At 52.6% G+C, this 12500-nt stretch overlaps 1 protein-coding gene across 1 annotated transcript in view; it reads right to left on the bottom strand.

The window, feature by feature from the left end:
* LOC121844445 (voltage-dependent T-type calcium channel subunit alpha-1I-like) overlaps window positions 1-12500 on the bottom strand; it is a gene marked incomplete at both ends in the record, with an annotated part of 105101 nt that overhangs the window by 12082 nt on the left and 80519 nt on the right. Inside the window, 3 exons of the mRNA XM_042314540.1 lie at window positions 1085-1211; window positions 2744-2922; window positions 8168-8236. Coding sequence (XP_042170474.1) covers window positions 1085-1211; window positions 2744-2922; window positions 8168-8236 — 375 coding nt within the window. The remainder of the gene's footprint in view (window positions 1-1084; window positions 1212-2743; window positions 2923-8167; window positions 8237-12500) is intronic.

Here is a 12500-nt window from a genome sequence, read left to right as displayed (position 1 = left end):
CAGACAGACAGACAGACAGACAGACAGACAGACAGACAGACAGACAGACAGAGAGACAGACAGACAGACAGACAGACAGACAGACAGACAGACAGACAGACAGACAGACAGACAGACAGACAGACAGACAGACAGACAGACAGACAGACAGAGAGACAGACAGACAGACAGACAGATAGACGCTCAAGCAGACAGACAGACAGACAGACAGACAGACAGACAGACAGACAGACAGACAGACAGAGAGACAGACAGACAGAGAGAGACAGACAGACAGAGAGAGAGACAGACAGAGAGGGAGACAGACAGACAGACAGTATGGATTCTCTTCCTGAGGGACATGTTATCACAGTTCAATCAGACTAGTCTTATCAGAGAGAAAAGACACATCAGAGAAACAGCATAATAACACCTCAGATGGACTGAGAGGATAAAAACAGGAAGAAGAGAAAGAGAGAATAATGAAGAGTGAAGATAAAAGAGAATAAGTTCAATAAGAAATCAACAGACAGAAAGTCCAATCAAATCAAATGCTTCTTCACCTTCACAAAACATCATAAACACAGTCAGATGTGAGGAGAAATGGACAACACAGCACATTTCTGTTATGAAGTATAATAAACTGGACTTATACAATAACTAACTACTGTTATGATGTACAATAAAACTGGACTTATACATTAACTAACTACTGTTATGATGTACAATAAAACTGGACTTATACAATAACTAACTACTGTTATGATGTACAATAAAACTGGACTTATACAATAACTAACTACTGTTATGATGTACAATAAAACTGGACTTATACAATAACTAACTACTGTTATGATGTACAATAAAACTGGAATTATACATTAACTAACTACTGTTTGAACAGATGAATAAAGTGTTATTGTATGGACTTAGAAGAATATGAGGATGTTGTGTATAATGATGAGGGTGACGTTGCCCCTATAGATACTGAGCTTGGCATTTCCCCCCACTAATAGTAAAGGCTGTGACTTGAGGAAAGGTAATCTGATCCTAGATCTGTACATAGGGGAAATGTCACCCTGGGAAGATAATGCCGTAGTCCTACCTGCACACCGAGGATGCCGAAGATGATAAAGAAAGCACAGCAGATGAGGACGATGTTTCCTATAGGCTTCAGAGACGTGATGAGAGTCTCTACCACTAGCTTCAGGCCTGGAGCTCTACTGATCACCCTGACAGAGAGAGAGGGACAAAAAGGACTTCTCATCAATCTGGTCATCATCTATGATTCTGCTGTGATGTGTAACAGTGTGTAGAGTGACTGCTGTTAGCACTTATATTACAGTGTGCAGGAACCATGGTCATGGACAGAACACAAGGTGTTCAGGATTTCTCCCCAACCCAACCCAGCCCAAACAAACCTTATTCCCTTAGTTAAATAATCATTCAGGTCCCTCAAGCGTGTTAGTGCAGGGCTGGAACAAAAACCTGCACCCTCTTCAGGGTTACGAAGCTCCAGGGTTACGAAGGTCCATGGTTACGAAGCTCCAGGGTTACTAAGCTCCAGGGTTACGAAGCTCCATGGTTACAAAGCTCCAGGGTTAGAAAGCTCCATGGTTACGAAGCTCCAGGGTTACAAAGCTCCATGGTTACAAAGCTCCAGGGTTACAAAGCTCCAGGGTTACGAAGCTTCATGGTTATGAAGCTCCATGGTTACGAAGCTCCAGGGTTACGAAGCTCCAGGGTTGCGAAGCTCCAGGGTTATGAAGCTCCAGGGTTACAAAGCTCCATGGTTACAAAGCTCCAGGGTTACAAAGCTCCATGGTTACGAAGCTCCAGGGTTACAAAGCTCCATGGTTACAAAGCTCCAGGGTTACAAAGCTCCAGGGTTACAAAGCTCCAGGGTTACAAAGCTCCACGGTTACGAAGCTCCAGGGTTACAAAGCTTCAGGGTTACGAAGCTCCAGGGTTACGAACCTCCAGGGTTACGAAGCTCCAGGGTTACAAAGCTCCAGGGTTACAAAGCTCCATGGTTACGAAGCTCCAGGGTTACAAAGCTCCAGGGATACAAAGCTCCATGGTTACAAAGCTCCATGGTTACAAAGCTCCATGGTTACGAAGCTCCAGGGTAATGAAGCTCCAGGGTTACGAAGCTCCAGGGTTGCGAAGCTCCAGGGTTATGAAGTTCCAGGGTTACGAAGCTCCAGGGTTACGAAGCTCCAGGGTTGCGAAGCTCCAGGGTTATGAAGCTCCATGGTTCCGAAGCTCCAGGGTTACGAAGCTCCAGGGTTACAAACCTTTTTGGTGTTTGGGTTATCAATCTGATGGTCAAGTGTTACCCTGAAGTACATTGACAGACAGTTGCATTGCATAATGCTTTAGATGATGTTAATTTCCAGACCAGATACAATGGACATCTGTTGTTGGTGGCCTATACTCCAGCAAGAGTAAAGAATCTAACTAATATAAGTAAGTATCAGTCCTGTATTTATGGAGTGAGGAGACAGGTGAAAGGTCAACTGAAATACATTGACATCATTGACAGACAGTTGCATTGCACCATAATGCTTTACATCACACTGTTTTCCAACATCAGTCCCTTAGTGAGTGAGATGTTAGTGAACTATTAACAACATTATCTACCTTAATATATACAGGTTGGAACAGATCAGCCTGTTATGTCAATGCATTTCTACCAAACAGGGTTTCCTCAGGCAGCATCCAAATAGAATTTCCACAGTTATTTCCAGGTAGTCCTCCCTACCTGAGAGGGCGTAGTGTCCTGAGCAGCCTGAGCACTCTCAGCACCCCCAGGATCTTAGCCCCGCCCGCCATGGACACAACAATGTCAATCAACGACACGAAGACCAGGAAACCATCCAGAACGTTCCAGCTGCTTTTCAGATAGGCCTTCTCACCCAGGTACAGACCCTTAGAGACCACCTGGGAGAGGGAGGAAGGGGGAGAGGGAGGAAGAGAAGGAGGAGAAGAATGAGAGACACTTACAGTCTGTGAATTCATTTTAAGATAGCTAGGTGAGACAACCACATTTCACAGTCATAGTAAGTATATTTTCCCTCAATAAAGAGACAGTGGTAGAATCAGGTACTCCTCCTCACCCTTAGACACCACCTGGGGAGGGAGAGATGGGAGGGGGGAGAGAGAGGAGGAGAGGGAGGGGAAGAGGAGTAGGAAGGATGAAAGGAAGAGGAGAGAGACGGAGGAGAAGGAACAAATACACAAAAGAGAGAGTGGAGGCGGAAAAGGGGGCAGAGGTGGAGGGAGAGGAGGAGAGGATGATGTTGTTAAAGACAGGGAAGGTGGAGGGAGAGGAGGAGAGGATGATGTTGTTAAAGACAGGGAAGATGGAGGGAGAGGAGGAGAGGATGATGTTGTTAAAGACAGGGAAGGTGGAGGGAGAGGAGGAGAGGATGATGTTGTTAAAGACAGGGAAGATGGAGGGAGAGGAGGAGAGGATGATGTTGTTAAAGACAGGGAAGATGGAGGGAGAGGAGGAGAGGATGATGTTGTTAAAGACAGGGAAGGTGGAGGGAGAGGAGGAGAGGATGATGTTGTTAAAGACAGGGAAGATGGAGGGAGAGGAGGAGAGGATGATGTTGTTAAAGACAGGGAAGATGGAGGGAGAGGAGGAGAGGATGATGTTGTTAAAGACAGGGAAGATGGAGGGAGAGGAGGAGAGGATGATGTTGTTAAAGACAGGGAAGGTGGAGGGAGAGGAGGAGAGGATGATGTTGTTAAAGACAGGGAAGATGGAGGGAGAGGAGGAGAGGATGATGTTGTTAAAGACAGGGAAGATGGAGGGAGAGGAGGAGAGGATGATGTTGTTAAAGACAGGGAAGATGGAGGGAGAGGAGGAGAGGATGATGTTGTTAAAGACAGGGAAGGTGGAGGGAGAGGAGGAGAGGATGATGTTGTTAAAGACAGGGAAGGTGGAGGGAGAGGAGGAGAGGATGATGTTGTTAAAGACAGGGAAGGTGGAGGGAGAGGAGGAGAGGATGATGTTGTTAAAGACAGGGAAGGTGGAGGGAGAGGAGGAGAGGATGATGTTGTTAAAGACAGGGAAGATGGAGGGAGAGGAGGAGAGGATGATGTTGTTAAAGACAGGGAAGATGGAGGGAGAGGAGGAGAGGATGATGTTGTTAAAGACAGGGAAGGTGGAGGGAGAGGAGGAGAGGATGATGTTGTTAAAGACAGGGAAGGTGGAGGGAGAGGAGGAGAGGATGATGTTGTTAAAGACAGGGAAGGTGGAGGGAGAGGAGGAGAGGATGATGTTGTTAAAGACAGGGAAGGTGGAGGGAGAGGAGGAGAGGATGATGTTGTTAAAGACAGGGAAGGTGGAGGGAGAGGAGGAGAGGATGATGTTCTTAAAGACAGGGAAGGTGGAGGGAGAGGAGGAGAGGATGATGTTCTTAAAGACAGGGAAGGTGGAGGGAGAGGAGGAGAGGATGATGTTGTTAAAGACAGGGAAGGTGGAGGGAGAGGAGGAGAGGATGATGTTGTTAAAGACAGGGAAGGTGGAGGGAGAGGAGGAGAGGATGATGTTGTTAAAGACAGGGAAGATGGAGGGGGAGGAGGAGAGGATGATGTTGTTAAAGACAGGGAAGATGGAGGGAGAGGAGGAGAGGATGATGTTGTTAAAGACAGGGAAGATGGAGGGAGAGGAGGAGAGGATGATGTTGTTAAAGACAGGGAAGGTGGAGGGAGAGGAGGAGAGGATGATGTTGTTAAAGACAGGGAAGGTGGAGGGAGAGGAGGAGAGGATGATGTTCTTAAAGACAGGGAAGGTGGAGGGAGAGGAGGAGAGGATGATGTTCTTAAAGACAGGGAAGGTGGAGGGAGAGGAGGAGAGGATGATGTTGTTAAAGACAGGGAAGATGGAGGGAGAGGAGGAGAGTATGATGTTGTTAAAGACAGGGAAGATGGAGGGAGAGGAGGAGAGGATGATGTTGTTAAAGACAGGGAAGATGGAGGGAGAGGAGGAGAGGATGATGTTGTTAAAGACAGGGAAGATGGAGGGAGAGGAGGAGAGGATGATGTTGTTAAAGACAGGGAAGGTGGAGGGAGAGGAGGAGAGGATGATGTTCTTAAAGATGGGGAAGGTGGAGGGAGAGGAGGAGAGGATGATGTTGTTAAAGACAGGGAAGATGGAGGGAGAGGAGGAGAGGATGATGTTGTTAAAGACAGGGAAGATGGAGGGAGAGGAGGACAGGATGATGTTGTTAAAGACAGGGAAGATGGAGGGAGAGGAGGAGAGGATGATGTTGTTAAAGACGTTTTAGGGAAGATGTTCACATGCCCCGTCAGTTTGCACTTGCTGACTCCCTTCGTGGAAACAACTTTTTTCGTCTTCCCAGAAAGGGAGGCTGGTTGTGTGGTTGAAAGTGGAAATATATGTCAGATTCCCATGGCTTCCACTAGAGACATAGAAAAGAGAGGGAGGGAGGGAGAGAGGGAAGAGAGGGAGAGAGAGAGGGGAGAGAGGGAGGGAGAGAGGGGAGAGAGAGGGGGAAGGGAAAGAGAGAAAGAGAGAGGTAAGAGAGGGATAGAGAGAGGGAAGGGAAAGAGAGAAAGAGAGGGAAGAGAGGGAGAGAGAGAGGAAACACCAAACAAGGTTGCGTGAGAAAGGTAGAGAGTGGAGGGAGGGAGAAGGGAAGAGAGCGGGAGAGAGAGAGAGTATTGAGAAAGCTGGAGAGTGTGATGGAAAGAGAGAGAGGGAGAGAGAGAGAGAGAGAGGGGGAGAGAGTGATGGAAAGAGAGAGGGAGAGAGAGGGAGAGAGAGAGAGTGAGGGAGAGAGGGAGAGAGAGAGGGAGAGAGAGAGCGAGTGAGTGAGAGAGAGAGAGAGAGGGAGGGAGAGAGAGGAGAGAGAGAGAGAGAGAGGGAGAGAGAGAGAGAGGAGAGAGAGAGAGAGAGAGAGAGAGAGAGAGGGGGAGAGGGAGTGGGAGGGTAAAAGGTCATTTGTCCAGTGGGCTGGCGCACACACAGACACACAGACACACAGACACAGACACACTTCCTGACACTTTTGACACCAAACAAGACGCCAGGCAGCACCGCGACTAAACCTCTGAGTGACAGCCCTGGGGGAGGAGAAATGGCAACAAACACCAGGCGTCATGCCAACTGTTACCACGGTGACCTGAGCGGGTATAGTTCTATAGCCTGAGGGAGACGGAATGAAAACAGTGTTCAACTCCTACGCCGGGGACGACTGGAAGCTCAATGATGACTAATGGAAGGATTGATCTGTAGGCCTACAGAAACAGCAAGACAACACATTCAGCCACTCTCACACTGATGACAGAGCAACTCTACAGAACAGAACAAATTCTCACTGTCAGCCATAGGCATCAATATGCGTGATGACGGCTGGAATGTTTTACTCAATCATTGTGTTCTATAATGGAATCTGTGCATATGACAGTGTTTTACATCAATAATTCAATATTCAGACCTGGAGATATACAGCACTATGTCTAGATATGATAACAGACCTGGAGATATACCGCACTATGTCTAGATATGAAAACAGACCTGGAGATATACCGCACTATGTCTAGATATGATAACAGACCTGGAGATATACCGCACTATGTCTAGATATGATAACAGACCTGGAGATATACAGCACTATGTCTAGACATGATAACAGACCTGGAGATATACCGCACTATGTCTAGATATGATAACAGACCTGGAGATATACAGCACTATGTCTAGACATGATAACAGACCTGGAGATATACCGCACTATGTCTAGACATGATAACAGACCTGGAGATATACAGCACTATGTCTAGACATGATAACAGACCTGGAGTTATACAGCACTATGTCTAGACATGATAACAGACCTGGAGTTATACCGCACTATGTCTAGACATGATAACAGACCTGGAGTTATACAGCACTATGTCTAGATATGATAACAGACCTGGAGTTATACAGCACTATGTCTAGACATGATAACAGACCTGGAGTTATACAGCACTATGTCTAGATATGATAACAGACCTGGAGATATACAGCACTATGTCTAGACATGATAACAGACCTGGAGTTATACAGCACTATGTCTAGACATGATAACAGACCTGGAGTTATACAGCACTATGTCTAGATATGATAACAGACCTGGAGATATACAGCACTATGTCTAGACATGATAACAGACCTGGAGTTATACAGCACTATGTCTAGACATGATAACAGTCCTGGAGTTATACAGCACTATGTCTAGACATGATAACAGTCCTGGAGATATACAGCACTATGTCTAGACATGATAACAGACCTGGAGTTATACAGCACTATGTCTAGACATGATAACAGACCTGGAGATATACAGCACTATGTCTAGACATGATAACAGACCTGGAGTTATACAGCACTATGTCTAGACATGATAACAGTCCTGGAGATATACAGCACTGTGTCTAGACATGATAAAAGGATGCTAGTATAGATGGTGACATTGACTTCACGCTAGGGTGTGTGCATGTGTGTGTATATGTGCGTCTGTGCGTGTGTATGAGTGTGTGAAAGTGTGTGACAAGATACAAGGCAAGGCAAATGATGGAGTGCATTTACGAGGGGAAACTTTGTCTAATGAATACCGTTGTTTAATTAGTGTTCCTGAGACAGATGTTAGGTTGACAAGATGACAATCTCCATACGGAGAGAGAGGATATGAAGGGGTTTGTACAAGACATGGACGAGAGGAGTGAGGTAGAGTGGGACATCCCCAGGACTGGCTAGAGGCTATAGCTGGAGAGAGAGACATTATCTTTTAATTCTATCTAATTATCTCTCCATCGTTAATGATGGGGAACTGATTAAGTGAAATGGACTGAGGAATAGAAAGAGGGAGAAAGGAGAGAAGAAGATGAGGAGGAGAGGAGAGACAACATGACGACAGCATGTCGGTAGGTCTCTTTCCATTACAGTCCTAGGAAAGGAGAGGAGAAGATGAGGAGGAGAGGAGAGACAACATGACGACAGCATGTCGGTAGGTCTCTTTCCATTACAGTCCTAGGAAAGGAGAGGAGAAGATGAGGAGGAGAGGAGAGACAACATGATGACAGCAGGTCGGTAGGTCTCTTTCCATTACAGTCCTAGGAAAGGAGAGGAGAAGAGAGGATGAGAAGAGAGGGGAAATTGGTACGTTACCTTGACGGTCATCTCAGCCACAAATATGGCTGTGAAGACATAGTTGGAGACGGTGAGGAAAAGTCTTTCCTGGAGGGAGGAAGGGAGGGAGGGAGATGTAGGGAGGGAGGAAGGGAGGGAGATGTAGGGAGGGAGGGAGATGTAGGGAGGGAGGGAGAGATGTAGGGAGGAGGAAGGGAGGGAGATGTAGGGAGGAGGGAGATGTAGGGAGGGAGGGAGAGATGTAGGGAGGAGGGGGAAGGTGGAGGGAGATGTAGGGAGGGAGGGAGATGTAGGGGGAGGGAGATGTAGGGAGGGAGGGAGAGATGTAGGGAGGGAGGGGGAAGGTGGAGGGAGATGTAGGGAGGGAGGGGGAAGGGGGAGGGAGATGTAGGGAGGGAGGGAGATGTAGGGAGGGAGGGAGAGATGTAGGGAGGAGGAAGGAGGGAGATGTAGGGAGGGAGGGAGATGTAGGGAGGGAGGGAGAGATGTAGGGAGGGAGGAAGGAGGGAGATGTAGGGAGGGAGGGAGATGTAGGAGGAGGGAGAGATGTAGGGAGGGAGGGGGAAGGTGGAGGGAGATGTAGGGAGGGAGGGAGATGAGGGAGGGAGGGAGATGTAGGGAGGGAGGGAGAGATGTAGGGAGGGAGGGGGAAGGTGGAGGGAGATGTAGGGAGGGAGGGGGAAGGGGAGGGAGATGTAGGGAGGGAGGGAGATGTAGGGAGGAGGGAGATGTAGGGAGGGAGGGAGATGTAGGGAGGGAGGGAGAGATGTAGGGAGGGAGGGGGAAGGTGGAGGGAGATGTAGGGAGGGAGGGGGGGGGGGAGGGAGATGGGGAGGGAGGAAGGGGGAGGGAGATGTAGGGAGGGAGGGGGAAGGGGAGGGAGAGATGTAGGGAGGGAGGGAGGGAGGATGTAGGGAGGAGGGGGAAGGGGAGGGAGATGGGGAGGGAGGGAGGGAGAGATGTAGGGAGGAGGGAGAGATGTAGGGAGGGAGGGGGAAGGTGGAGGGAGATGTAGGGAGGGAGGGGGAAGGGGGAGGGAGATGTAGGGAGGGAGGGGGAAGGGGGAGGAGATGTAGGGAGGAGGGGGAAGGGGGAGGGAGAGATGTAGGTAGGAGGGAGGGAGGGAGAGATGTAGGGAGGGGAGGGGGAAGGGGGAGGGAGATGTAGGGAGGGAGGGAGGGAGAGATGTAGGGAGGGAGGGGGAAGGGGGAGGGAGAGATGTAGGGAGGGAGGGGGAAGGTGGAGGGAGATGTAGGGAGGGAGGGGGAAGGGGAGGGAGATGTAGGGAGGGAGGGGGAAGGGGAGGGAGAGATGTAGGGAGGGAGGGAGGGAGAGATGTAGGGAGGGGAGGGGAAGGGAGGGAGAGATGTAGGGAGGGAGGGGGAAGGGGAGGGAGAGATGTAGGAGGGAGGGGGAAGGGAGGGAGAGATGTAGGAGGGAGGGGGAAGGGGAGGGAGAGATGTAGGGAGGGAGGGAGGGAGAGATGTAGGGAGGGAGGGGGGAAGGGGGAGGGAGATGGGGAGGGAGGGGAAGGGGGAGGGAGAGATGTAGGGAGGGAGGGAGATGGGGGGAGGGAGAGATGTAGGAGGAGGGAGAGATGTAGGGAGGGAGGGAAGGGGGAGGGAGAGATGTAGGGAGGAGGGAGGAAGGGGGGGAGAGATGTAGGGAGGAGGGGGAAGGGGAGGGAGAGATGTAGGAGGAGGGAGGGAGAGATGTAGGGAGGGAGGGGGAAGGGGGAGGGAGATGTAGGGAGGGAGGGAGGGAGGAGGGAGGGGGGGGAAGGGGGAGGGAGATGTAGGGAGGGAGGGGGAAGGTGGAGGGAGATGTAGGGAGGGAGGGGGAAGGTGGAGGGAGATGTAGGGAGGGAGGGGGAAGGTGGAGGGAGATGTAGGAGGGAGGGGAAGGGGAGGGAGAGATGTAGGGAGGGAGGGGGGGAAGGGGGAGGGAGAGATGTAGGGAGGGAGGGGGAAGGGGGAGGGAGAGATGAGGGAGGGAGGGGGAAGGGGGAGGGAGAGATGTAGGGAGGGAGGGGGAAGGGGGAGGGAGAGATGTAGGGAGGGAGGGGGAAGGTGGAGGAGATGTAGGGAGGGAGGGGGAAGGTGGAGGGAGATGTAGGGAGGAGGGGGAAGGGGAGGGAGATGTAGGAGGGAGGGGGAAGGTGGAGGGAGATGTAGGGAGGGAGGAGGGGGAAGGGGAGGGAGATGTAGGGAGGGGGGGAAGGTGGAGGGAGATGTAGGGAGGGAGGGGGAAGGGGGAGGGAGATGTAGTGAGGGGAGGGGGAAGGTGGAGGGAGATGTAGGGAGGGAGGGGGAAGGGGGAGGGAGATGTAGGGAGGGAGGGGAAGGTGGAGGGAGATGTAGGGAGGGAAGGGGGAGGGAGATGTAGGGAGGGAGGGGGAAGGGGGAGGGAGATGTAGGGAGGGATGGGGAAGGGGAGGGAGATGTAGGGAGGAGAGATGTAGGGAGGAGAGATGTAGGGAGGAGGGGGAAGGTGGAGGGAGATGTAGGGAGGGAGGGGGAAGGGGAGGGAGGTGTAGGGAGGGAGGGGGAAGGGGGAGGGAGATGTAGGGAGGGAGAGATGTAGGAGGAGGGGGAAGGTGGAGGGAGATGTAGGGAGGGAGGGGGAAGGGGAGGGAGATGTAGGGAGGGAGGGGGAAGGGGGAGGGAGATGTAGGAGGAGAGATGTAGGGAGGAGGGGGAAGGTGGAGGAGATGTAGGGAGGGAGGGGGAAGGGGGAGGGAGATGTAGGGAGGAAGGGGGAGGGAGATGTAGGGAGGGAGGGGGAAGGAGGGAGATGTAGGGAGGGAGGGGGAAGGGGGAGGAGAGAGAGATGTAGGGAGGGAGGGGGAAGGTGGAGGGATGTAGGGAGGGAGGGGGAAGGTGGAGGGAGGAAGGGAGGGAGATGTAGGGAGGGAGGGGGAAGGTGGAGGGAGATGTAGGGAGGGAGGGGGAAGGGGGAGGGAGATGTAGGGAGGGAGGGGGAAGGTGGAGGGAGATGTAGGGAGGGAAGGGGAGGGAGATGTAGGGAGGGAGGGGGAAGGGGGAGGGAGATGTAGGGAGGGATGGGGAAGGGGGAGGGAGATGTAGGGAGGGAGAGATGTAGGGAGGGAGAGATGTAGGGAGGGAGGGGGAAGGTGGAGGGAGATGTAGGGAGGGAGGGGGAAGGGGGAGGGAGATGTAGGGAGGGAGGGGGAAGGGGGAGGGAGATGTAGGGAGGGAGGGGATGTAGGGAGGGAGGGGGAAGGTGGAGGGAGATGTAGGGAGGGAGGGGGAAGGGGGAGGGAGATGTAGGGAGGGAGGGGGAAGGGGAGGGAGATGTAGGGAGGGAGAGATGTAGGGAGGAGGGGGAAGGTGGAGGGAGATGTAGGGAGGGGAGGGGGAAGGGGGAGGGAGATGTAGGGAGGGAAGGGGGAGGGAGATGTAGGGAGGGAGGGGGAAGGGGAGGGAGATGTAGGGAGGGAGGGGGAGGGGGAGGAGAGATGTAGGGAGGGAGGGGGAAGGAGATGTAGGGAGGGATGGGGAAGGGGAGGGAGATGTAGGGAGGGATGGGGAAGGGGAGGGAGATGTAGGGAGGAGGGGTAAGGGGGAGAGAGATGTAGGGAGGAGGGGGAACGGGAGGGAGATGTAGGGAGAGAGGGGGAACGGGGGAGGAAGATGTAGGGAGGGAGGGGGAAGGGGAGGGAGATGTAGGGGGAGGGGGAAGGGGGAGGGAGATGTAGGGAGGGAGGGGGAAGGGGGAGGGAGATGTAGGGAGGGATGGGGAAGGGGGAGGGAGATGTAGGGAGGAGGGGGATGGGGGAGGGAGATGTAGGGAGGGAGGGGAAGGGGGAGGGAGATGTAGGGAGGGATGGGGAAGGGGGGAGGGAGATGTAGGGAGGGAGGGGGAGGGGGAGGGGAGGGAGATGTAGGGAGGGAGGGGGAAGGGGGAGAGAGATGTAGGGAGGGAGGGGGAAGGGAGATGTAGGGAGGGATGGGGAAGGGGAGGGAGATGTAGGGAGGGATGGGGAAGGGGAGGGAGATGTAGGGAGGGAGGGGTAAGGGGGAGAGAGATGTAGGGAGGGAGGGGGAACGGGGAGGGAGATGTAGGGAGAGGGGGACGGGGAGGAAGATGTAGGGAGGGAGGGGGAAGGGGGAGGGAGATGTAGGGAGGGGGGAACGGGAGGGAGATTTAGGAGAGAGGGGGAAGGTGGAGGGAGATGTAGGGAGGGAGGGGGAAGGGGGAGGGAGATGTAGGGAGGGAGGGGGAAGGGGAGGGAGATGTAGGGAGGGAGGGGGAAGGGGAGGGAGATGGGTAGGAGGGGGAGGGAGGGGAGATGTAGGGAGGAGGGGGAACGGGAGGGAGATGTAGGGAG

This window comes from Oncorhynchus tshawytscha, unplaced genomic scaffold (genome assembly GCF_018296145.1).
Source record: "Oncorhynchus tshawytscha isolate Ot180627B unplaced genomic scaffold, Otsh_v2.0 Un_contig_10693_pilon_pilon, whole genome shotgun sequence".
Taxonomy (NCBI): domain Eukaryota; kingdom Metazoa; phylum Chordata; class Actinopteri; order Salmoniformes; family Salmonidae; genus Oncorhynchus; species Oncorhynchus tshawytscha.
This window is presented reverse-complemented; position numbering and strand designations above follow the sequence as displayed.